Source organism: Rattus rattus, chromosome 3 (genome assembly GCF_011064425.1).
Source record: "Rattus rattus isolate New Zealand chromosome 3, Rrattus_CSIRO_v1, whole genome shotgun sequence".
NCBI classification, from domain to species: domain Eukaryota; kingdom Metazoa; phylum Chordata; class Mammalia; order Rodentia; family Muridae; genus Rattus; species Rattus rattus.
Genome location: NC_046156.1, coordinates 98282167 through 98307802, shown reverse-complemented (window position 1 = coordinate 98307802; position 25636 = coordinate 98282167). Strand labels below are relative to the sequence as shown.

General features: G+C 39.3%; 1 protein-coding gene across 1 annotated transcript in view; it reads right to left on the bottom strand.

The window, feature by feature from the left end:
• Nbea (neurobeachin) overlaps positions 1 to 7219 on the bottom strand; it is a 532117-nt gene extending 524898 nt beyond the window's left edge. Inside the window, exon 1 of the mRNA XM_032898369.1 lies at positions 6847 to 7219. Coding sequence (XP_032754260.1) covers positions 6847 to 7116 — 270 coding nt within the window. The 5' untranslated portion in view covers positions 7117 to 7219. The remainder of the gene's footprint in view (positions 1 to 6846) is intronic.
• Between the last annotated feature and the right edge of the window lie 18417 nt (positions 7220 to 25636).

The following is a 25636-nucleotide window of genomic DNA, read 5'->3' as shown; positions in this document are numbered from 1 at the left end:
ATCTCCTTTTGTTTGTTTCATCCAATTCCAAAGTGTTAGTTTTGTTTTATCCTATATTTTATTTTATTATTATCCCTTAGAAGTCTGTTTTCTAATGAGAGATAGAAAGGGAGTGGATCCAGATGGGAGGGGATAAGGGAAGGAACTGAGAGGAATAAAGGGAGGGAAAGCATAATCAGGATATATTATGTGAGCAAACAGTCTGTTTTCAATAAAAGTGTAATCATTAGAATATAACCCATTCAGCTTCTGGATATTGTATCTAAATTAAAAGAATTGAAGAGAGAATATTTTCTTCAATTGCTCTTTCCTGTATGAATGGCCAATTATCTCTGCTCCATCAGTCATCCCAGACTGATTTCCACTGTTTCATCAGATAAAATTTCAGCTACTACTACTATGACATTAAAGTGTGCTTTTATGTGCAGATGTGTTCTAACAGAAACATGAATAATAAAGAGCTGACTGGCAAAAAGAAAAAAGAAAGAAGAAAAAAAAGAAAGAAGAAGAACATGGGCTTTTTGATCAGGCTGAGAATTTTCTGGAAGTACAGCTTCCCTAAAATCTTACTGAATTTTCAGTTGTGCACTTCAGTTGAGACCCTGAATTAGTATCCAAAACAATAGGTCTTACTGAGATAGACAATACTAATTGAAGTTCAGCTTTTCAGTTTCAGTTTTACAGAATGAGGCCTTGCCTTAGCCCTCATCTCAGTACCTCCCCTGCCCCACGGTAACCAAGTGCTAAGGCTGAGGAGCACAGTTGCTCTGCCACTTTGGCGCATCCTCACTAAACGTCCCTTAAACTGGATTCACTGTGACCTGTATCTGGAAGCTAGAGTACACTGCATGAAGTACTTGGATGAAACTTAAAATGGAAAGTTTTTCATTTAAATGTCTGCCTTTCTTCTTTTCAACTTAGCATAATGTAAAATTAATGGCTTTTTAACCTACAAAGCTCTTGATATTTTGATGTTCTTCTATCTTAGGAGGCAGCTACTGCAGAAGAGACTATATTTTCTTTTCTTCTTTGCTCTCAAGCATCAAGTTTAGACCACAGCAAGTTGTTCTATTTAAAAAAAAAACACTGTAAGGTGTCCCAAGGTATCCAAAAAGACTCCACTATCCCTCAGTTCCAGCCTAAATAGCTGCATTGTCAAGGTAACTGGGTGACAAAGTGACAACTACTTTACAATCAATAAAAGAATTTGCAAAGGAAGGCAGTGCCTTCGTTGCCTCACACTCCAGTTCATTTTGTAAACTCTGTATCTTACAAGGTCTAAATTCAAATAATAATTCTGTGCTAGCAGAGGAAGTCTTTCCATTCCCAACTGACAAAACTGCACTCCAACCGGGACTCCAATGGATTCAAACTAGTAACAATGCTAATAGATGTTAACAGAGCCTTAACAGTGTTCTAGTTACATTCTGTTGCTGCTAAACACCAAGACCAAAACAACTTAGGGGAGGAAAGGTTTATTTCATTTTACAGATCACAGTTCATCCTTGAGGGAAGTCAGAGCAGGAACTGAAGCAGAATCTTGAAGCAAAGACCATGAGGGAATTGTTTGTTTGTTTGTTTGTTTGTTTGTTTGTTTGTTTGATAGGTTTTGAGTGTGTGCATGCATGCCATTTCCAGATAAGATTTCACTGTGTGACTCTGGCTGTCCTGGAATTTACTTTGTAGACCAGGCTGGCCTTGAACTCACAGAGACCATAAGTCTCTGCCTACTGAGTGCTGGGATTAAAGGAATACACCGCCACCATGCATCAACGGTGATGGGATGTTACTTACTGGCTTGCTTTCAAAGCCTATGGATAGCTAGCCCAGGACATTCTATCCAAGGAATGGTGCCGCCATCAGTGGATGCCCCCTTCCATCACTTTACACTCCCGCAGAATTATGCCCACAAGCCAAGCTGATCTAGGTAATTCCTCTCTCAAGGCTTTCCTTTCAAGAGAACTCCAGGCTGTGTCAAGCTGACAAGTAAAGCTAACTAAGGAAATCATCATGACAGGTACAGAAGCATGGATATCAAATCAAGAAGACATTTAGTTCTCTTGAACTCACATTTAGTCAATCCCTCTGAACTATAGGCTACCCTGGTCTAAGCACACCAGGTATACACTGTGAGACCCTCTAAAAGAAATCCTTAGATTTAAAAATAACATTTATGCATGCAATAATGCCTAACAGCTAACATATACATATTCAACATACTTGTATAGGAAAATATCCGATTCATATATCTTTTGGATTATCTAGATTACACTAGATTTTTTTTGTTTTGCATTTTACAAGGTTACATTTAGACTACATGGGACACTAACTCAGTATGTTCTTTCAGAGCTAGTCCTAATTACTACTGCCCTCTAATAGTATCCTGCATATTCAAAATGCATTTAACTACTAAAGGGCACGGAACACAAAAATAAATATGCAAAAGATTATATCCTGTTCTTATGAAATTCAGAGCTAGAAGGTGCAACACAAATAAATAATTGTGATACCAAGAGTGATTGGTATGTGGTACACAAGAGTGGGTCAACTGTACAGACTATATGAAGCATAGTATAGGCGTAATATGGGGAAAAGTTGCACTGGATTCACAACATTCTAAATAAACAAAAATGTTCATACTAATCAATGTGATACCAATACCCTGAGAAACAAAATGGAGCTGGACTGTGAAATCTACTATGTTAGCAAGAGTCAAGAAAGAGCCTTGTGACATTTTCAATCAATGGCCTAAACATGTACCAAAAACATGTATAAACTAAGTATTCACTTAAAATTACAAAACTACATGATATTTGTTGCTTTAGTGTCATTAAATGACTATTTTTAGTATTATTATATGATACATATATCCTCAAGCTCCTTAAGATAACAAAACTTATACTATTCATATATTTAGCTTTCCATACTAAATAGCAGTAATAAATACATAAGCTACTTTAGATAAGCTCATATGTCAATATAGTAACATGCAAGAGATCCTTTTAATATAAATAAATATGATTTCATTACAATTAAATATTTTCATGAATTTATCTAAGACAGTATTGTGATTTATTTTTGTCATTTATTTTTGCGATAGTAATTTAACTTCAATGTTTCTCCCTCCCCTTTTCTCCTTCCAAGCCATCCCATATATTCCTGCCTGCTCCCGTTCAAATTCATGACTTTTTTCCAGTAACAATTGTATATTGTTAATAAATTCAATTTATATATATTTGGTTTATAAAACTATATCAGTAAAATATAAATTATTCTGATTATCAACTTGCAAATGAATACAGTCTTAAGGAAGAAAAATTATAATCACTGTTTAGAACAAAAAATAACAAAATTTCCCCTTCTCACAAAACTACCATGATCTCCAAACCAAAAGAAATTTAATAGTGTAAATGCCCTCATACATTTAGTTGCATCTTTTAATATACTAAACAGTTTTATCACTTATATTTTTTATAAAGTAGAAATATTACTCTTACAACTAAAGACAAAAATGATACATCTCATAGTAATTAATTAAAATAATTTATAAACTCATGACAAAAATTGAATTAAATAATGCATGAAACAAATCTACAAGACTATGGTTGAATTCTATAATTATAATTAAAAATTATACTACCTAAAGCAAATGTAAAAGCACTACTGAAATTATTTCATAAAATATTAATTCTCCATTTATCTTTTCTAAAACCATTTGTTAAAAACAAACTTCCGTGTTCTAAACAAAGATAAGACATAATGTGTACACAGCATTCATCTGAAGGAAGTAGAGACTTTCTATAAATAAGTGTCATGTATGTCTACAAAGGAAACAATAGACCAAGTAGGCCTGCTTTACAAGAGAAAACTAACCATAAAACTCTTCAACATAAACTCTCTTAGGAAGCCACATTTACATACTCCTCCTGAAGCCAAAGCTCTTTGACAACTGGTTCCTATCACTGGTAGATCCACAGGAAAAATCTAGACCACATACTCTCCTTGTAACCTTATTTTCAAACTAACTGGATCGTCTGCTGATAGCTCAGCCTCATCTTTGAATGTTTTCCGTCACCTCCATGCCACGAGAAACAATGTAAGCACCTACAACGACATCATTCACTTTATCTAGTCCATTGTGATTCTTCACAACAACTCACCTGACCAGGAGAGCGGCCCTCTGCCTTAATAAAGAGCAGAAAAACTCTAAGCAGAGCTATGATGAGCTTCTACATCTTATTACACACTTAAACTTTAACTGGGCAATTTTTCTCATATAAGGCAAATATGAGACAGCATCTGAGAACCAAATATTAGTATTTTCATATTTTCTCATTATACAGAAAGAATGAACAGGAAAAACAAATATTTTGTCAAAGGTGACTATGCCAAAAGTATTGTCAAAACTTAAAGTTTCCTTAGTGCCCCTCCTTTTTTCTGTCACAGGGCAATGTAAGAGATACTTCAGTGTTTCCACCTAATTATTCTTTCACGTTTTAAATTAAAACTGAAAATAGAAGAGATTCATTTTGGAAATATTAATGGCTTCCAACCTCTAACAAGTCACTCAGTACTCTAAATGAATTATACTGGCTATGTGTACTTCTTAAATAAAAGTGAAACCTTGATAATTATTGTAATGCCAAATATACGTTTCAGAATCAACTTGAAATTCCATAATTTCAATTTTGACTATCTTTGAGCAATAAAGTTTAAACCTATAATTCAAAACCTACTCCTCATAGGGCTAAATCAGGAACTACAATACAGCCAGCAACACATTTTGCCATCTACTCTTTATCCCAAAAGTTCCCATCTTAAAATAAATTGTAGCCCTTAAATCCATGCAAGGAGAATTTACACCTAATATTTCTATTCCAAAAATCAATCTGGGGAGTTAAGGTGTGTGAGATTTGGTATCACACTATTTCTAATGTCTATAAGCTAAGAGTAAATACCTAAAAAGAAAAAGAAAAATCTTTGCATCTTTCATGGCATATTTCATTGCACTGAAGAGTTAAATTTCTTTTTAGCACAAGAAAAACTGCTTCACTTCCTTTTTTAGTCTACTGTGTATCTAAAGAACCCCATCTGTTAAGCACTGATCCAGCAGGCATGGCTGTTGCTTGCAGAGTCTACACTAGTTCCACATTCAAATCAGTCTCCAGCTTGTGAGAGTCCTACTGCCTCTTATCAGGCTACACGACGCATACAAGTAAGCATACAAATACCATTATCATATCATCTAAACTAACAAATCCTATTGGCCTCAGAAAAATGGAAAAACTTAAAATGTCTGTGTTCTTTAAATATACATAAATTGAGTAGCAGCTAATATATTAATATTGTTTCTTGAGATTATCTAGCTTTTCTTCTAAGAAGAAAAAGGAGCAATAAAAGTAATTACCTTTTAGAAGCAAGGTAAAACTACCCAGCAGCCCCCACCCCCACCCCTCAAAAAAACCTATTAGTGTTTTAAAAAGAACTGGTTACACCTATGGGATGACAATCTCATAAACTTACACTGACTTTTGTGGAGATTTATTTGAAGGGTACACAAAAGTAAAACAAGGTGTTTTGCATTCAAGCAGCAATACATAGAGAGAAGACAGATGACCTGTCTTTGAGTTGACACACTAGCAAAAAGAAAACAAAAAGTACTTCAACTTTTCCCTGAATTTCAAAGGTTCAGAACAACAGACATTATCCAATCCACATCTCAGGGTCCCACTGCCATAGCAGCACTTTCCTTTCAATTTTCCTATGTAGCAAACAAAAATAATTGCTTCACTGAAAATTCAGACTTCACGGGTGTTACAGAAATCCCCAGCAAGCATTTTTCTTTCTATCCCTGCGACTTCACACCGAATACAATGGTCAACTGACTGCTCCTGACTCACACCTTCCAAAACCCAACCTTACTGAATGTCAAAGGCTAGATATTGCAGAGGAAACCGTTTATAAAAGCTTTGCTGTAGAAAAGCAAAAACAAAAACAAAAGAAATGCATTTACAAAGCGCAAAAGCCATGACCTGGTCTCAATTCTGCTCTATTTCGGCTCTTCCTCTCTTTATGTTGGACCAAGTCATCCTCAACACTGCTTAGGCTTTCTGTAGATAGCGCAAAACATGAAGTCATACACACTTCTGCAGTAACTCTCTTACCACCAAAGGAGCCAAAACCTTAGGCTGCCTTTGAAATCTTTCTTCTGGTCTTTATCCACAAGCCACGCAACCATAGAAACCAACCTGTATGATCCGGTGTCCCTTACATTTTAACACCTTCTGCGCCCCACACCCCCAAAGGTAAGAGACCAGCATAACTGGAGCGATACTACAAAGAGGTGAGGGTTGCCTAGAGATGGGGGTAGGGGTGAGTACAGGCACAACACTCTCCATCACTGCCGCGGAATGTATTTAAAGATAGATGCAAAATCTGCATCATCGGTCCTCCTCCCTGGAAAACCCAGCACCCCAGCTGCTCAAGTTGGAACCGGTGCGCTTCTCACATTTCAGGAGCACGGGGGTGGGGGCTGGGGGGCTGGGGAGGCTCGGGCTCTAGGGGCCGGGCTGTCACCCTCTCAAAGCCACAGCATGGACAACTAAGAGATAGGGAGGAAAAGCTCCCAGAGGACCTGAGGGCCGCCTCACCCCTCCACTCACGGCCCAGGCCCTAATGACCGATCACTCGGCGTCGGAAGTGCCGGGTTGAGTTGGGCACCGCGCGGGTGACAGAAGGGAGGTGGCGCGGCCGTGGCTGCGCGCGGGCGGGCCGGCAGGCGGGCGGGGTGGGCTGTAGGCTGAGGGACACAGGGAGGCAGGGCGCGGATACCCGGGGGGCCCTTACCAGGTTGAGCACGGTCTCCACGATGTCCCTGTTGCTGACCTCGCCGACCTGTATGAGTCCGATCAGAACGGCGAATTTCATACGGATGTTGCGGATCGGCACCGAAGGGTTGATCATCCCCGCGGGCAGCACCACGGAGCCGGAGCCAGAGCCGGCCGCCCCCCGAGGCTCCCCCATGGCGCCTCCGCCGCTTCCACTGCCGCTGGCCCCGACGGCCAGGAGCGCGACGGGCTGAGGCTCGAGCCCCGGGCCCGGCTTGTCGCTCGCCATCCGCCCCGCTGCTGAGGAGCTGTGCAGCGCCGCCGCGCCGCCTCCGCCGGTTCCGTTATCCCCGCCGCGGCCCCCGCCCCCCGGCCGGCGCCTCGCAGCCCCAGCATCCACCAGCGCCGCGGCGCTGGGGGCCCGCTCCGGTCCGCGCCTCAGCCGGGCCCGGCGGCCGTGCGGGGCGACTCGCCGATCGCCTCCGGGGATAGCCTCAAGGGTCGCTTCAGAGGTCTCCTCACTGGTCTCCTCACAGACTGCCGCAGCTGTCTCCCCACCGCTCTCACGGTCCGCCTCAGCGCTTGCCTCACGGATCTCCTCGCAGATCGCTTCGGAGCTCTTCGCACGGTTCTCCGCGGCTCGCTACCACCGGCCCGGCCCCCGCGAGGATGCTGCCTCGTCTCGCACAGCCCTCCGCCCTTCGCCGGGGGCCAAAGCTCGGGCCGCTGCCACCGGCGCCGCTGTTGTTGTGAAGCCCCGACGCCGCCGCTCACTCCGCCATGTTGCCGCCCCCTGCCTGCGGTAGCGGCCACTGCGCCTGCGCGCAGCATCGGGGGGGGGCGGAGTCCTCGCTGCACCCCCTCTTTCTCCCGGCGCTCCTCCTCCGCATCCCTCACCCCTCGTCCCTCCCCCACGCCCTGGGATCGGACCGACAGGTGAGCAGGTGCGCGGGGAGGAGTCGTGAGAGGAAGGACACAGCTTGCGGGTCCTCTCCGCATCCTCCTCGGCCTCGCCGAGCGGGCCACGTGCGGGGAGTGGAGGGCCACCTGCTCCGGGCCGCCTTTCCCCACCTCACTCTCCTTGGACCCGCGGCCCCACCTCGCTGCGGGGGTCTGGAGAAAGGCGCAATGTCGCCAGGCTCTTTCCACTGCCCCGGGAGAGGCTGACACCTGCACGTACGGGCGCGGCTTAAAATAGATGCTGTCAAACTGGGAGCCTCACAGCCAAGCTAGTTCTTGAACTCGCCTCCCAGACTACTCCATGAGGTGGTTAGGTAGGAGCAGCAAATCCCATGCTAGAAATTCCCAAAGATCCTCAGGTATGATGCCAGTTGACGTTATCTCTCTTTTCCTTAGGCATATGCGGCTCACAAGGTTTGTTTTAATTAACAAAATAACATTGGAGGCAGTCACGACCAGCCTTAGTCCGTGAGAAAATTTTAATTGAAAACATTATAACACGCACATGGTAATATCTCGGATGGCAGTGAGTTAAAACCACATAAGTATGGCTGGTGGTTTCTTCCCTGGCATCAAGGATATAGTTTCTTTAATATTTCAAGTGTTCTGCCCTTTTCAATAAAGACATATTGCCAGTCACCAGAAACATTAGAAATCCTAAGGTGTATTCAAATCATTTAAATTGTCATCTCAAACAAAAAGTTCAGTATGTGAATGCTTCAAATGCATAATTTATTTTCATTAATCTTTTTTGACTAAACAGGATCTTGTAAACATTTCTAAAGTAACATAGGGCAAACTTTCTTAATACCTGTGCTTACAATTAGTTCTTGGTTATATGTTTATTATTAGTCCAAACTCCCATTGAATTGTTGAATTTATTAAAGTAGTTGCACAAAAATAACTGGAAATGTGGTAAATTGGTTTGTCTAATTAAATGAAATAGTAATGGAATTATAAAATGCTTACATCATTAGGATTGCTTGAGGAATTTACAAAGCCTTAAGACATAGTTTGGCAATTATGAATTATAGTGATACTGGATGGTTGTGGAACAAGCCTTTAACTCCAGCACTGGGGACAGGACAGCCCTGGCCACAGAGTTAGTTCCAGGAAATCTAGGGCTACACAGAGGAACCCTGTATTGTAAAACAAAAACAATAAAACAACTGTGACTTTTATAACTACCTACAGTGTCTGTGCCTGGCTCAGGTAAGCATCATCTAGTTCTATAAGAACTACTTCAATTGCAAATTTAAAATGCCATATCTCTTTTAAATTATAAAATCCAAGCTGAAAGATTATCTCAATCTGCATATATATATATATATATATATATATATATATATATATATATATGATGGATGGATAGATAGATAGATAGAACGAACGGTAAGTTGTACTTCTAGCTCTATTCTAAACATCCTGAATGGGAGCTTTGAGAGACATTGACAACCTGATCTTCCCTTTTTCCTTTCCTAGTGAGAAGCTTAACACCCTGCTCTTAATTTTCTGGTTTGTGTCTCATGCAATAGGTGTGTTCATTTCAGTTTTGTTTTCCTTGTTCATTTTCATTTACTGGAGATGAATAGGTAAAGAAAATATAATCACTGCTCAAAGTAGGAAAAGCTCACTTTGCATACTTTATTGTAAAAATATTTTTAAGCTTGTTAATTAAGGTATCCTGTAGATTGTCAGCTTCTTGCCCTCTATAAAAAAGAAATGGGCAGGGTTCTGAATCATCCTTTAACTATCCGTGCAAACCACTCAGGCTATGTGAACTTCAGTATCCTCATTCCTTAAACAGACATGATCAGACCTATCCTGCAGGAAAGAAACCAATGAAATGATGTTAGTTCAGCAGCAACTAGTATATAGTAAAATACATCTCTGTATCCCTCATACAGGAACTATGTGTGTAGAGTGACCTGTATACACACACATGAAAGACCAATTACAACCTGTTTATATGCATTCATCAAATTTAAACTTTAGTTTTCTCCAGCATTGGACCCTTCCACCCCATTTTTTTTAACCACTAATTTTACTCTTAAGCACAGAACACAAACACAACACAGAAATTCAGCATTTGGACCTCATTTGACACAGGCTAATCATTACCAGCCAAAGACATTTGCATGTCGATTATAAATTTGCAAATTACTAGCTGAAATAGATGGCTCTCATATTTTCTATTTAAAGAAATATTATTTTAAACGTTAAAATCTAAAAGCCAATGTATATACAAAATAAGTCAATGGTATAAAAACATGCATTCTGGAATGCATAAAATTGAAGAATATTACAGGTGCCTTAATGCACACAGAAAACACACCAAATGCACACACACACACACACCTTTGAACCATTGAGCCAGCAGTAGTAGCCTGCCCATCCTTTCCAGAGGTACAGTCTAGCTGATACGCCATTATCTCTGCTGTCATCTCACTAGAAACTTTGTACCTAGGTTCCTGGACTCTACCCTTACTCATTTCTAACCCAGTATCCCATAACAATCTTAAATCTGCTTTTGATGGGCAGATAGTGGTCTAGAATGCATACTGTATTAATCACTCTAAATTCTGCATACATCCAATCATCTGTTTAGAACAGCATGATTAGAATGTTCATCTGAGAGCCAGAGGCCGTCCGTGCTTTGGCTTTTTCTCAAGCTTTACCTCATTCTATTTCTGACAGGAAACTTTTTATCTATGACTCCCAATGTTTTGAAGTATGCACCACTTTTCTCATTACTTAAAAATGTTTAGCCAACTCCTAGATTCTTAACCTGGAGATTTATGCTTTTAATTTCCGTAGATTGAAAAAAAATAGTGAGCTGCTTTCAGGTTTTAATCTAATAAAATTTTTAATTAAATAACCTTTACTCTTTCTTTTCATTTTTATTGTGTGCATGTGTGTATGTGTGTGCATTTGTGTTTGTGTACATGCTTCGCTCACAGCACACAAGTGTGAGGGTTAGAGGACAACTTTTCTTTCCTTCCATTGTGGCGTCTAGTGAGTAAACTCAGGTGGTCAGTCTTCCTGGGCTAGCACTTTTACCCACGTAAAAGTGAGCACGTGCATGTTGTGAGTTGTATTATTATATCCTCAGGTAAAAAAGAATGTCCGAGTCCTAATTGCAAGTACTTGCTGTGTGTATCTTATTTAGGAAAAGATGGCTGTCAATGTAAGTTCAGATACAAGTACACCGGATGAAGTAGGACTTAATAGGATTAGAATCCATCTAAGAAGGAAAGAGACAAATAAGCACAGAGAAGAGGAAGTGAGGCAGAAACAGAGGACACTGTGTGAATACCCAGATAGACCTTGGAGTTTTGCCATAGGAGGCCAAGGAAGACAGGGCTGCTGACAGCCACCAGAAGCAAGGAAAAACTCTCCTGTAAAACCTTCAAAGAGAGATGGCCAGAGGAGCACCTTTATTGGACTTCTGGTCTCCAGACCTGCAAAAGAATCTTTGCTCTTTAAAGCCACTCCTACTCTCATTCTAACACTAGCTTATACTTTGTCACAGCAGCTCTGAAAAACCAACACACACACACACACACACACACACACACACACACACAAATGTGATTTTGTTACCTCTGTAAATAATGACTAATGTAGATAAGAATCTATAAATCACTTTGAATAGCTCTGAGGTCCCAAGATTAAAAAAGAAAACCTTTACCAACCCGAATTCCTTTCTGCCCTATGACTGCATTATGTTCTCTTACCTGGGCACTTTATTCAGTCTTTTTTTTTTTTTTTTTTTTTTTTTTTGAGTTGGGGACCGAACCCAGGGCCTTACGCTTGCTAGGCAAGTGCTCTACCACTGAGCTAAATCCCCAACCCCTTATTCAATCTTCTTTCTGCCCATTATCCTCATTAATCCCACCAAACTGTGTGACTACGATGCCATCTTCATGATCCCATCTGGGTAAATGGGGAATTCTATACCCATTTTCAGCTTTAAGAGAAATGTTTCTGGCTTTCCCAGTAACCTAGGTTGACAAAATCTCACTTAAATAAAACAAACTCTTCTATTTTCTCTGTCTTATTTGCTAGGAGTAAGAAAATCACATGTAGTCACATATATAATCCCTTCACTGAAATGCAAAAAAAAAAAAATCCCTACCATATGTATTGTTTAAGTGTGTATCTCTATTATATATAATAACTTTACACTAACAAATGTTGAATAGACTTATACTTCACAGTGATACCAGATATACTCTCCCATTGGGTTTGGTATACATGTACTAGAGAAAGAAAAGTATATAAGGAAAGTACACATATAAAGATGTTACTGACTGATCACTGTTAACAATTACACCTGTCAGACACCAGTCCTCTCTTACCTGCCATGTACTTTTAGAAGTGTTGTTTCTAACTCATTACAGCACTTTGAGTAAAATAGTATTCTCCCATATTTCAAATGACAAAGCTAATATAAAATAAGGTCCAGTCAGTTGTGTGAGTCATACTTGAGGAAGTTATCAGTTTAGGATATAATCTTGTTATGGCTAGGCTGAGAGCTCAGTCTCCTACACATCTCACAGCATAACTAACACGAAAGCCACTATTTAATTTCTACTAGTTTTACCACATAACAGACTAGTGAGAGAAGGGAAAGATTCCTTATAAAAGAAAAACATGCTTTTTTATGTGTTTGTGTGTTTGGTCTCTGTGATAAAAGTTCACAATAAAAGGCTAGATGTATAAACAATGACAGAGTGCTTGCTCAATATGCAAAAGATCCTGGGTTCCATCTCCAGAACTTGGAGTCATTTTAGTTTGACAAAAGCCATATGGGATAAATAAATTGCTTTTAATTATATTAAGATTAATCAATTTTCTTTTATAGCCACATCAGTATACCACTCCTTATATGTGCAAAGATTCTGTTAAAATTTGACTTACCATTTTGAGTTCCTAGTCCTTGTTGAAAAGTATTACTGATATATTTCTCTATAATTATGATCTATATGCCCACCCATGGGCTCATAGGGACACCCACCTTTAATTCTAGTATTCAGGAGGCAAAGGCAAGCAAATCTCTACAAGTTTGTAATGAGCCTGACTGACATAGTGAGAGTCAGGCCAGCTAAGACCATACACCCAGACTTACTCTCAAGAACAAAACAAAACAAGAGAAAAACAAATGTGTACCCTGAGTAGAGGGAAGAAAAGAAATGCTCCGAGGAGATAGCCAGGAATCTTTTGAAATGGTGGTCATACTATTTGAAACTTCTAGAACTCCAGCACAGTGGATGGGCAGTGCACAGAATCAATCATAGCCAAATACTGGATTAATGACATGAGACAACTTACCAACTGACATACAAGCAGTGTATTGTGACACACTTGAAAGCGTTTAGAGTAGAGGATAAAGGAAAGGCTCTGGGCTGTCCTTTCCACCTGACCAGTTAAGAGATGTGAGACTTCTGTTACACAGAGCTGCTCTGGACTTGATGTCAACCAGACACCCAGAGCCCCAATCCCAGCCCCCACCATCATACAACTAAAGGAGTTCTCCAGGAACAAAGTGCTTAATTATATGTGCTGATTAGTTTTCTGTTATGTATACAAAGTGGTGTATATAAAAGCCTTTATTTTGTTTGATCTAATCTCATAGGAGATAAATGGAATATCATATGTTGGCCACAGTTATATCACCAACTTCTCTGTTTACATTCAAACAAGCTTCACCAAATTCTATTTGCAGGAACAACACAAAACTAGCATGTTTCCAGATACTTGCCATTATCAAAGTCTAGTAAAGAAATGGTTTATCTTTAGAACTTTTCATTCATAAACATCACAAACAAATCACATGGTTATGTCATAAAGTCCAACATTTTCCCTAGGTATATTTTTTCTTTTTACCATACTTTTCCTGACCTTAAAAAGATCTGTAAAGGATTGCATAATGACTGAAAAAAGGGGTTCAAAATGAGGAAATATAGACTGAGTCAATTTTCTGCTAAATTATCCTTGACCCTATACCTCTGATCCAATCCTATGCAACTACCTTATGCATATTACTTGACAAATTTAAAGGGATAAAGCATATAAAAGTTCATTAAGTTTTCCATAGATGGTAAAAACTGTGATCATAAATTGACAGAAATACTTAAGAGTGCGTTGAGCTTTCAAGTCTTATAATTTCCAATTACTTTCTCTTTATTCATTGACTTCCTGTTTTAAAACCCAAATAGAACATACATCTTCATTTTTTAATGTATATATATGCACATATATGCATCTTAGCATACTTTTGTATATATACATACATATATATATATGAAATGGAAATAATTAAGATTACTAAAAATAAGCAAATTATATATATACATAAAATATGTATGTATGTATGTATAAATGTTTCATCTCTATTAAGTGTATTAAACCAAATTAACAAGGTAACTTTGGGTTCTGCTAGGTAGGGGAAAGGGCATTATGAATTAAGTGCTTTTCTATAGTAAAACAAAAGTCAAATAATAATAACAAAATATTTCTTTGTGAGGTACCATTTGCCAAACTTGTCTGCAGTAGTTTAAACCAATCTATTATTCTGTAAATTGTTTATCTACTATTCACTTTCATTAAAATCTCTAGTTTCCGCCTTCTGTGTAAACAGACTCAGCATTTGAAGCTCATGCCTGAATAGAGGACCGTCCTTGGTTTCCTTTCTAAAGGTAAGTGTGGATTTTGTGGAATTACTATTAAGTGGTATTCCATATCCTTCCTAGCCATAGTTTCCAGTTTTTAAAATGTGAGTTTACAATATTTCTATATCCGTGCTTTCTTATTCTATTAAAACCCTCTGTAGTTTTACTACCAGGGTCTTTGGTTGTCTCAGCCCCTCTACTAATTCCTAAACTTAAAATAGCTTGTATTAAATCACCATGAGCTATATATGAACTTATACTCATAAGTGATAGTGTTAAGTACTTTAAAAGATAGCTGTGCAGACGTGATCACATCTGTGGAATTGTACAATATAATTTATCAGCCTTAAGTAAGAAAAATGCCAGAGGATATACAACAACAAAAACACAGAGAACGGAGCTATATGATAGGCTGCGTGGAGCTTAGAATGCAGCAACTGTGTAAACATAAGACAGTCACTACAGTTGAACTAGCAAGCCACTCAACAAGCATTCACCTGAAATTAAAGTACTGATATTAACATTTTACATAGTATCAACTATACACCATCCAATACAGGTTCATTTGAGAACTTCCTAAAAATTGTTACCTGTGAATAGAAGAACTTCAAAGAAGCATTGTCTAGCCAGGCCTGGTGACACACACTTTTAATCCCAGTACTTCCGGGGACAGAGCCAGACATCTCTGTGAGTTCTAGGGCAGACCCCTAGTCTACATAGCAAGCTTTATGATAGACAGGGTGGACAGAGACCCTGCCTCCAAAGCAAAACAAAATAAATATATGTACCTAACTACATATACAGTATTTAAAACATCATATACTATTTGAATAATATAAACCATATGACCTACTTGATAAGGCTGAGGGAAAAAGCTTTTTAAATGTTCATTTAAAAAGAACCAAAATTACTGGTGAAATATATTTATTGTAAAAAGAACTACAAATGACTAAAATATAAAAACAAGTCATTCAGTGCCGCGCAGATCTATTGCGTATTGTTAGTTACTCCTCTGATGTTGTGGTAAAATACCATGAACAAAAGAGTTTGCTTTGTTCCAGAGCAAACACACATGACGGCAGGGAAGCCATGCTGGCCTACATCTTTACCCATACACAGGACACGGAGACAGAACTGGAAGTGTGGCAAGGCTAGGAAGCCCGAAGGCCCAACCTCAGCAATGCACTTCCTCCTCCAAGGCTCCACCTCCTGTGATCCCCATAACCTCTCCAAAGAACACCAGCATCTAAGGACCAAGTAATCAAATGCTTAACCCTGTGGGGACATTACACATTCAAATCTTCCCGGGTATTCTGCCAACCACGGACAGTTCTAAAGTAAAGGAGATAAAATGGCGAATGCACCGAGTCCCCATCCTTCCTGGGAGTCAGGAGTATGTGCAGTTCAGCACCATGCAGACAGTGAACTGATAAAATCTATATGAATACTATTTCAGAGGATGATAACTTTGTGTGCACTCGCGGATATAAACTGACAGTGGTGGTGTAGTCACTTGTTAGACATTTTACACTTGGTTGGCTACACCTTTCTGACAAGTAATGTTTTTAACAATATCTTGAGCTCAGTGACTCTAACATACAAGCCCGAATCTTCGAAAGAGAAAAACAGCCATATTGAGAAAAAAAAGGAGAAAGAAGTTAAACAATAGAAATGTTAACAACTCAAAAATCTCAACAATTTGGTATAAATTCCTTGCACTACAGGTGAGATTAACTATTAAAAAAAAAAACAGTTCTAGTACAAGAATAAAAACATTCCGTTCCTTTACATGTGCATATTAAGAAGGATTGAAATCCTCAAAGTTGGCAGAGTAATCCTCATTGTGTGGTATCTTTGGATCTCAGTTTTTTTATTCATGAGGTAAGAATGGAGTATAATAAACTTAGATGCGATCACACTGTGTAAAGTACAAAGTGTCACGGAGAGCAGTGACTAACTCTGGCACTCCCAAAGTGAAGCGGTGACCCCAATCGCCTAGAACTGAAGGCGGGGTGAAAAATGCACGACTTTGAACTCCAAACAGAAATCCGTTTTGATGAAACATGGCTACATGACGTCAGGGCTAAGAAAAGGGAAAACGGCAAGTTCAGTGCTCAGACCCAGTGGTTGGAAAGCAAAGGACAACAATCGAAACTGAGAGGAAAAGTTTAAGAGCCCTCCTCCCTTCACCCCCACCCCATCCCCCCTTCCTCGGCCAAAAAGAAATAGTTGAGGCAAACAGGAATCCCCAGAGCAGAGCAGAAAGGCAGACCCAGGCTGGGCAAACATCTGGGAACATACTAAACAAAACGAAAGATAAACAAGAGGTCAAGTTCGACAGCTTCTGAAGGCTATCTGGGAATTTTGCACCTCGCTTCCAGTGTTCTCATATTGCTCTTTGGGAATCCAAGCCTGAATCTCGGAAGGAAAGACACCCTGGAGCATGCGTTTGCAGAAAGAAAATCTGTATAGTCAACCAGGTTCTCCTAGGAAAGTCCTGGCAATACTGGACAGCAAGACAAAGTGTTGTCTGATCTGTAGACAAATGTCCCTTAGGTTTAATGCTGTGTTTTCATGCTTCAGCAAACTGTTTTGAAAGTAAAGAGCCTAAATCAGGTGTTTATGCACTCATTAGATACTCCATATGTATGATTTCAGATGGGAATGAAAACATTTTCTCTGCTCTTGTGTCTTATGACCTAAATTTACTAACTTACCCCCTCAAGTTAGTTGACAGATAAACTGAAGAAATGTATGTGTAAATGTTTTTTTGCTTGGCAAAACACTCCTTTGGATGGGAACAAATTACTCCCATTAGGTAGCTGTTTGATTTCTATTTCTAAATTTGAGACTGACTACCAGATGTGCAGGCCAGTTGTTTGAGGGATCACCAGTGAATCTCAGTCTAAGCCGCCTTGATGGAGAAGTGGCATGCTGGTAAGCTCGGTATCACATTGGTCTGGGGTTTTGGTTTTGGTTTCCTGCATTTTGTACTTCTTTTCCAAAGAACTTTGCTGCCCTCCGTTCATGAGAAGCGTTACAGGCCATTATGCTAATGGACCATTGGGAATATGTGCCTGCATATTTCCGAAATTTTGGCCATTTGACAGAGCATTTCTGGTAATTGGGTTTACAAATGTTAGCTTTCCAAGTTTTCATTGCATTTAGACATCTGTTAAATTTAAATTGGCATAATAACTAAGTCGTGTTGATATAAAGATACTGCCATTAAAAATGTCACAGGGATTGGGTGCTTCAAAATGTTTTGGATTTGTTATTGGCATACTAATAAGTAAATGAACAAATTCACTATTAATTGTGCTGTATCAAGATTTGTTACTGATGAAGAATAGGTATTAATTAATACATGTTTATTTAAATGTTAGGGTTTTTTTTTCACATGGCCAACTGTATCAAAATAATTACACTTGAAAGGTTAAGATGAGGAAATTCCACTGCATAGATTTTCAGTCGTTCTTAGGTTAGACAACTAACCAAGTAATCCCATTTGGCAATTTCTTTGTGCTAATAATCCTACAAGCTTAACTCTCCAAAGGTCTTAGTCTCTGCCCCATTTAGAAACATGTATAACGTGTAATATAATTAGTTAACAGACCACTGTTTTAGTCTTAAATTTTTAGTTCTGAGCCTAGCCTTTAACGGCTGAGCCATCTCTCCAGCCCCACGGTTTTATTCTTTAAGGCATATAAAAAGTCTAACTGAAAAAAATCACGTGAAGAGTTTTAATTCACAGGAATCCTACAGCTATGTTCAGGAAGACAAGTCATTATTCTTTAAAGTGCTATTTTTATGTTTGTAAGTACTTCTGAATTTTGAAGAACTTCAAAGCATACTTTTCTTCATCGCAAGGACTGAACATAGGGCTTCACACATGCCACATTCCCAGACTCCTTAAGATTTTTTTTTATATGTTTTGCACTCTTCTAATATTGAAAAATGCTGGTCCAATCTTATGTTATATTTAAGCTTAGTATGTAAAGCCTAGATATATTTAGCTGATTATTAATATTCCACATATATTGGGTATCTGTGGTGAATTTACATATCTTTTTATTACATCATCTTTCCATATAACAGGAAGAGCATAATATTTCTCGTGTGACTGTGCCCTTCTTAATAATGTTGTACTCATTCATATGAACCTAGCAATTAATTTAAAGTTAGACACTTACCACTTACTCGTGTATATTGTGATATTCGTTGTTAGCCAGCAATATTACTTTCCCTGGTGCTGAAAATGGAAATTGAAAAAATGAATCAGTTTCTGTAAGATGTAACCTGCCATTGAAACTACTCATTGGATAAATGTTCATACCTCAAGTAAAGTATTAAGAGCTGGCAAGATGGCTCAACAGCCAAAAGTGCCTGCTGCTAAGCCTAGCAGCCTGAGTTCAGTCCCCAGGACCTAAATTATAGGAAGAGAGAAATATCTCTCACGAATTGTCCTATCAGTTCACCAGGCATGTGGTTAATGCACCCACACACACACACATACACCAGTACACACACACACACACACACATACACACACACACACACACACACAAATATAAATTTTTAAATGTAACAAAATTTAAGAAAAAATAGAAAAAATGTTTTAAAATAAAGTAATAAATTACATATGTTAGTATATTAATGTAAGGCCACAATTAAATATTGTGCTTGTTTTTATTATTATAACATTTTTGTTGGAAATTTTTTATAAGACATAGCAGTTTAAAACAAATTAGTATACTGGATACCAAGAGATGTTTAAATGTTCAAGATGTCTGAAAACATATTACCACCAGCCAAATAGTTGACTCTGTTCATGTTCATCAGTATTTATGTAGGAGTGAGAATTAAGGGATTTGTTTTAAATGTAAATACCTGCAATCTTATTTTAGTTGCATTGAAGCACTCTTGATTACAAGTAGTTATAATGACTTAGAATATGATGAAATTGTTCTTCCCGGCGGATGGTTTTGTTGGTCCAGAATTGGGGTCATAGCCAGGGAACGGCTATGCTTTTCTCTGTCCCCGTAAACAGAAGGGTGTGAAGTAGTTGCTACAGGTTCTCCTGGGGTAGATGAATACAGTAAACAGTGGCCACTGGTGCTATATGCCAGATGCCATCCTTGTACATATTCATAACCATAACAGAACATCCTAGACCGGGTAAGACCCTACCGTATTCCTACAGTGTCTCTATTCCTCTTCCCATCTGGGGACTTTAAAATCCAAGGATTTTGCGCTAAGATGTGCAGCATTTATTCTAGCTTGAGTTGTATTCTTGACTAATAGATTCAGAAATCTAGTCTAACCTTTGCGCGTGTGCTCTCTCCTTTCATAGGCTTGCGACTTACCTGAAAGTGCATATTATAAAGAAGCTTCCTGTAGGGCTAGAGTGTACTTAATGCTACAGTACTTGCTCTCATATGTAAGGCCCCGGGTCCTGTTTCTAGCAACAAATTAGCAATAATATTTTTAAAGCTACCTCTATTGTATATAAACTATTACTAGTTTTATCCAAGAAAACATTAGCTGTTTTCTTCTGTAAAAAAAAATTACTTGTTAAGAAATTTATATTTAACTTTAAACGTAGAGTTTCCAGATCCTGTGGGAGCTCTTTCAAGTAGAATTGAACCTATGTTTTGTGACGGAATCTATTTATTTCATGTACTTTTGTAACAGGACCTGATTTTGCTATCTAAACAATGTTTTCAGAACCTGCTTCTCTTCCCATATCTGCTTGCTCAAGAATTGGCACCAACAGTTCCTTGGCCTGTACGTGCTCTCGGTCATCCATGAAGTCCCGCAGATACTACTTCCTAAGTCTAGAGGCATTGTCAGACCTCCACGGCAACTCTGTCAGTTACTTCAGATCCTTGCGGGACCTTCTCTGGACCGTTGCCATAGTCAGACAACCTGTCTCTTCACTCAGGTCTCACCTCTCATCTGTTCTTCACGCTGACATCAGAAAGATATTTTTAAATGAATAAAATTAACTATGTAAAGCACACATACATGGTATTTCTCATAATGTCTTTTAGCTGCTCTCTCAAGCCTTTTCACCACCACCTCTACCTCTGGAATTCTTACTCATTTCTGAGGGACTGATTTCATTCGCCCCTTCTTTGTGAAGGCTTTTTGAGAACCCTGGTCAGGTTAGCCTAGTGTCTGAGGAACACAAAGCTCGGGGTTCTTGGTAAAGTCCAGAGACAGTGACTATAGTGCAGGCCAAGCCTGCTCTGTCTTCCTGGCTCTATTGCATATCGGTTTGTGATTTGAAGAAAATCAATCGCTCTCAATGTTGGTTTCTCCTGAGATTAATAGTAGCACCTCTTTCAATGAGTTGTTATCACAATGGAATGAGTTCATTTCATCTGCCTGGTTATCTAGGACATAACAAGAAATTGTGACCCCTCTCCCCACCTGCTTCCATTGCAGCCCTGGATACTTGAGACGCCTACTCTCAATGCTCATGTTGGCCCTGGCAGTGCCAACTCACTCACCTGTGAAGTGAGTGAGTGAGTCACTGAATGCTTAACACCTAAGGGCACAGCTGAAACTATCTTTCTGTCTGTTTTATATTCACAAAAAATAAAAAATATCAGTTGGAGGCCAGAGGGTTAGCTCAATGGTTAAAAGCACTTGCTGCTGTCCCAAAGGATCAAAGTTCAATTCCCAGCACCCATGCTGTTCGACTCATGATCACCCATAACCCTGGCTCTAGGGAATATGTCCCTCTCTTCTGAACGCGTACACACACACACACACACACACACACACACACACACACACACACACACACACACACACCAAGAAACAACTTTGGCCAAAAAAGAAGAAAGAAACTCTGATATTTTAATATTTTTACATAATGCCTAAAACTTTTATCTATGATATGAACATTATATCTAAATTATCTATTTGAACATCTCAAAGTTAGGTAAAAAGCAGGTAACTACAGAGTGGCGTACATTAAAAATGATGTATTTTTTTAAATATTGATTTATGTTCTTGTAGTATCTATCTACATACAAATATATCTAATATGCTAAGCAAATTTTTAGAGGCTGTTCTGATGTTCTTTTTTTTTTCAAAATATTGTTTGACCTTTGACTTTTTGTGCTGGTTCTGGGTACATAAAGCTTGAAAAAACACACTAGAGACAGCTAGCTCTCCAGGATATTTTGGTTTGTTTGTTTGATTGATTTTTTTTCTGGGGGGGCTTACTTTGTTTTTGTTTTTTGTTTGTTTGTTTGTTTGTTTGTTTGGCTGGTTGGTTGGTTGGCTTTTTGAAACAAGGTTTTTCTGTGTAGCGAGGGCTGTCCCAGAACTCACTTTGTATACCAGGTTGGTCTCAAACCCTCAGTGATGCCTCTGCCTCTAAAGAGCTGAGGTTAAAATCGTGTGCCACCCGTGCCCGACCAGGATATTGAATTCTATGAGGTATGAGACTAGGAAGAGGAGGCCAGTTAGGTGAGGTATTTGAATGTATTGTGTGTTATTGCTTCTTGTGTAAACTCAGACCTTGCTCTTTTCACCTCTGCTTTACACTTCAAACATCACTATCCACTATCAACGGAAACGGAAAACCCACTCACCTAGCACTAGAAGGGACCATAGTTAGAAAGATAGCAGAGGTCATTCTAAATGGGTCAAGCTAGAGATCCACAAAATTGGAGGTGACAGTCAGGGTCAAAACAACTTGATTGTGATTGTTTTTTCACAAGGATTAAAAACTACACATCCACACACAGTCATATGTCAAGCTCAGATGCTACCACTCCCAAAATTATGTTATATAAATTAAGCACATTAATAGGTGAGTTATTTTAAAAATGAGTAGCGGATTCATAGAATAACTATACATATTAATATATAATAAACAATATGGATTCTGAAACAGAAAAACACTGCCAGGATTTCTGCAACAAGAGTCTTGAAATATATGTTATTTTCCTGTTATAATGTTTAAAAGTCAGCCTTGGTTTTCTCCCCTCTTCCCTCTTGGTTGTTTTCCTTTTAGTTTTAGGGAAAAAAAAAAAAAAAGAAAGATAAAATCCAGCTGACCTCAGACTTGCTGTGTACCTGATGCTGGCCTTCAACTGCTGCTCCTTCTGCTCCTACTTCCCAAATGCTGGGCTGATAGGCATGCGCCCCTGTGCCTAGGTCTTGTGGCTCTCCTTATTGCATATTCCCTGTGGCTCTCTAGTCATGGAAGCCGCAATGATAAGAGAGGCCCAGCTTCACTTCTCTGACATCTGGGGCCAAGGCAGATTATGCAGTGTTGAACCTGATAGTGTCTGCGTCTCTTGATAGCAGAGTCCTAGTCTCCTTTCTCAGACGTAACTGACAAAAACTGAAGACAGGAAAATGTGCACTCAAGAGACTCTCGAAGAACACAAGGAGTCATTAAACTGAAGGAAGTGCACATTGTCTACTGGAACGAAAATGCAAATCTCACTTCTAAGTGTTTATGTGCTAGCATTATGCCAGTTTCATATATAATTTCTTTTTCATGAGACCAATCAAGGGATTTCATTTCCAGGACAGGAGGTCTGAGGATTTGATAATAGGGAGGATTTTATAACTAATAAAAGCTAAAGGAATCTGTGTGCTTCTTAGTTTTTCTTCTTCCAAACAGAATCTTTATGGCAGATATCCTGTTCTTATTTTATGATATAATACAGAGAAAGTTAATAACTTGGCCTTTAATTTTTAAAGTGCCATTTCTGGACTTCATAGGCTTACTCTGAAAGGCACAAATATATCCCATGCATGGAAAAAAGGATAGGTGTAAGTGTTGGGGCTTTTGAAAAGGCAATGAGAAAGGAAACAAAGAGTCTCTCAGTCCCTTTCTGCTCTTTTTTGTTGAGGTGGGTATAGTAACCAACAGGTGGCCATGTAACTATTTAGAATATCAGTTACACTAGCTACCCTTCTCAAAATGACTGTGGCCAGAGTACAACCAGTAAAGCAAGGCCTCCATCACCTGAGGAGTCACAGCAGCCTACTCCCCTTCCCATTGTTCAGTGACAGTGCTAGCACGCCACTTGATGCCACCCAAGTTACAGCACCACCCTAGTCAAAGCAAATACAGGAAGCCTAGCTGTTGGGTGACTGCTGGACAGAACCACAAATGCCATCTAGCATGGCAGCAAAGTGAGAAAGAAGCAGATTTCCACCTTAGGAACTTTCTGTTAGTTTAGACAGTTAACATATCAGCCAAAGCTACATCTTAACATGTTTAACTGGCTCAGTTAAACATTCTATTAGAAGTGGGAGAAATCGCTGGAAAGACTACTGTGAAAAGGCCTATTGTCAGACTGTCTCCCTTTTGTTGCAGTGAGGATAAAACCTAGGAAACTGAAAACACCATCATTCACTTCCATTTAAACTTACAACTGCTTTCAAAGGAGTATGTATGTGGTTATAATATTGTACATGGCTTCCCACAAGGAAATTTACTGAACTTGATAACATTTCAGTCCTAACCTCACATAAGTCGAACAATGAAGAGCCCAATATACAGAAACAACCTGTAGTTTTTCTGCCCTCTATTTCTGTACTGTTTTCCTAAGAATGGCCCCAGGGTTTGTAGAAAATAGGCTTGTTTAATATGAGAAAGATCAGAATGCTTCAAAAGATTTCAGGCTTTTCTTAATTTCTTACCGTAATTCTATTTAAAGTTCTCGTGTAATATATTACTTTCTCAGACACGAGGATAATTTGATAAAATACTTGACACACAAACATATGGAACTGAATACCACGTGGCCCCAGAACCCACGTGAAAAGCTGAGCATGGCGCTGCACATTGTAACCCCAACCCAGGAAAAGCAGAAATAGAAAGGTCCCTAGGGCTCATTGGCCAGCCAAACCCAAGTCAGTGAGTCCAAGTATCTTACTTTTCTGTTGCCATGACAAAACACCACAATCAGTACAACTTATAAAAGAAAGCATTTCATTTTATGCTTAGGCTTCTAGAAAGTTAGGGTCCATGTCAATCAGGGCCGGGACCGCAGCAGCAGGCAGGTGCGCAAGACACAGGAGAAACAGCTGAGAGCTTGTATCTGATCAGACATCACCCACAGTGACAAACCTCTTTCAACTGGGGACCGGGATCGGAATATATGAGCTTATGGGGGCCATTTTCATGCAAACTAACATCTAGTGAAAGACCTTGTCTTAAAAACAAAGTAAATGACCCTTAAATATCAACGCCCAAGGCATCCACAATCGTGTGCATGCACATTCACCCAAGATGCAAACATATGTACCCCTACCACACTCCCACACGTAGTTTTAAGTAAAAATTACTAGTTTCTAAACAATGGTCAGAAATAATGGAAACAAAATAATCGATGGAAACAAGAAGCTAAAAATGATTTACTCAGTCTGTGCCATCTCCCCCGACCCCACCCCCACCCCATGCAAGATTTTCAACATTAATCTCATGGCAGAGAATTCAGTCTGATAAGAATAAAGAAACTTGTGGTAGAGTAGGGGTTAGTGCTGTCAAATGTGAACCAGTGACAGAGACTAGGAGAGCAAATCTTGCATCATAAACCACATGAAAGGTGGAGTCGTCTGAAGAGAGATTGTAAAGCCGCAGAACCACATTTGCTTGCTCACCGCGTTTTCCTGCAACATCCGTGAAAACAGAGAACCTGACAACAGTTGACCCGTTGTTAGGAATTTTCTGAGAATTCGCATCATCATGATAAAAGGTGTTAAAGACATGACTTGCATGTAGTAATTGTTATATATCATACAAAATAGCACGTGATTTAATCTAAAGAAATAAGTTTAAGGCAGGAGTAGGTGAGTTGAGAAATTGATATGAGGAATAGAGCACTCTGAGATCAGAGAACAAGTAGAGTGGAGATAAGGAATGATACAACTTGAGGATCAACCCAAGCATAGTGGGTATGAGCTTATGATTTATGATATGGAGCACTGAGGCCATAAAATATAAACAAAAAGATCAAATCTAAGAAAAAGTGCACCTCTCACAGATGAATAAATCAAGAACCCCATGAAGTTGAGGCTTCAGAGGAACCAAATAAGAATGCTAGGCCTTGGCTAGAGAGGATATTCTGGCATGACTGTAGCCAGATCCTTACAGAGAGAGGGAGCTTCTACAGAAGAAGAGCACTGGATAGA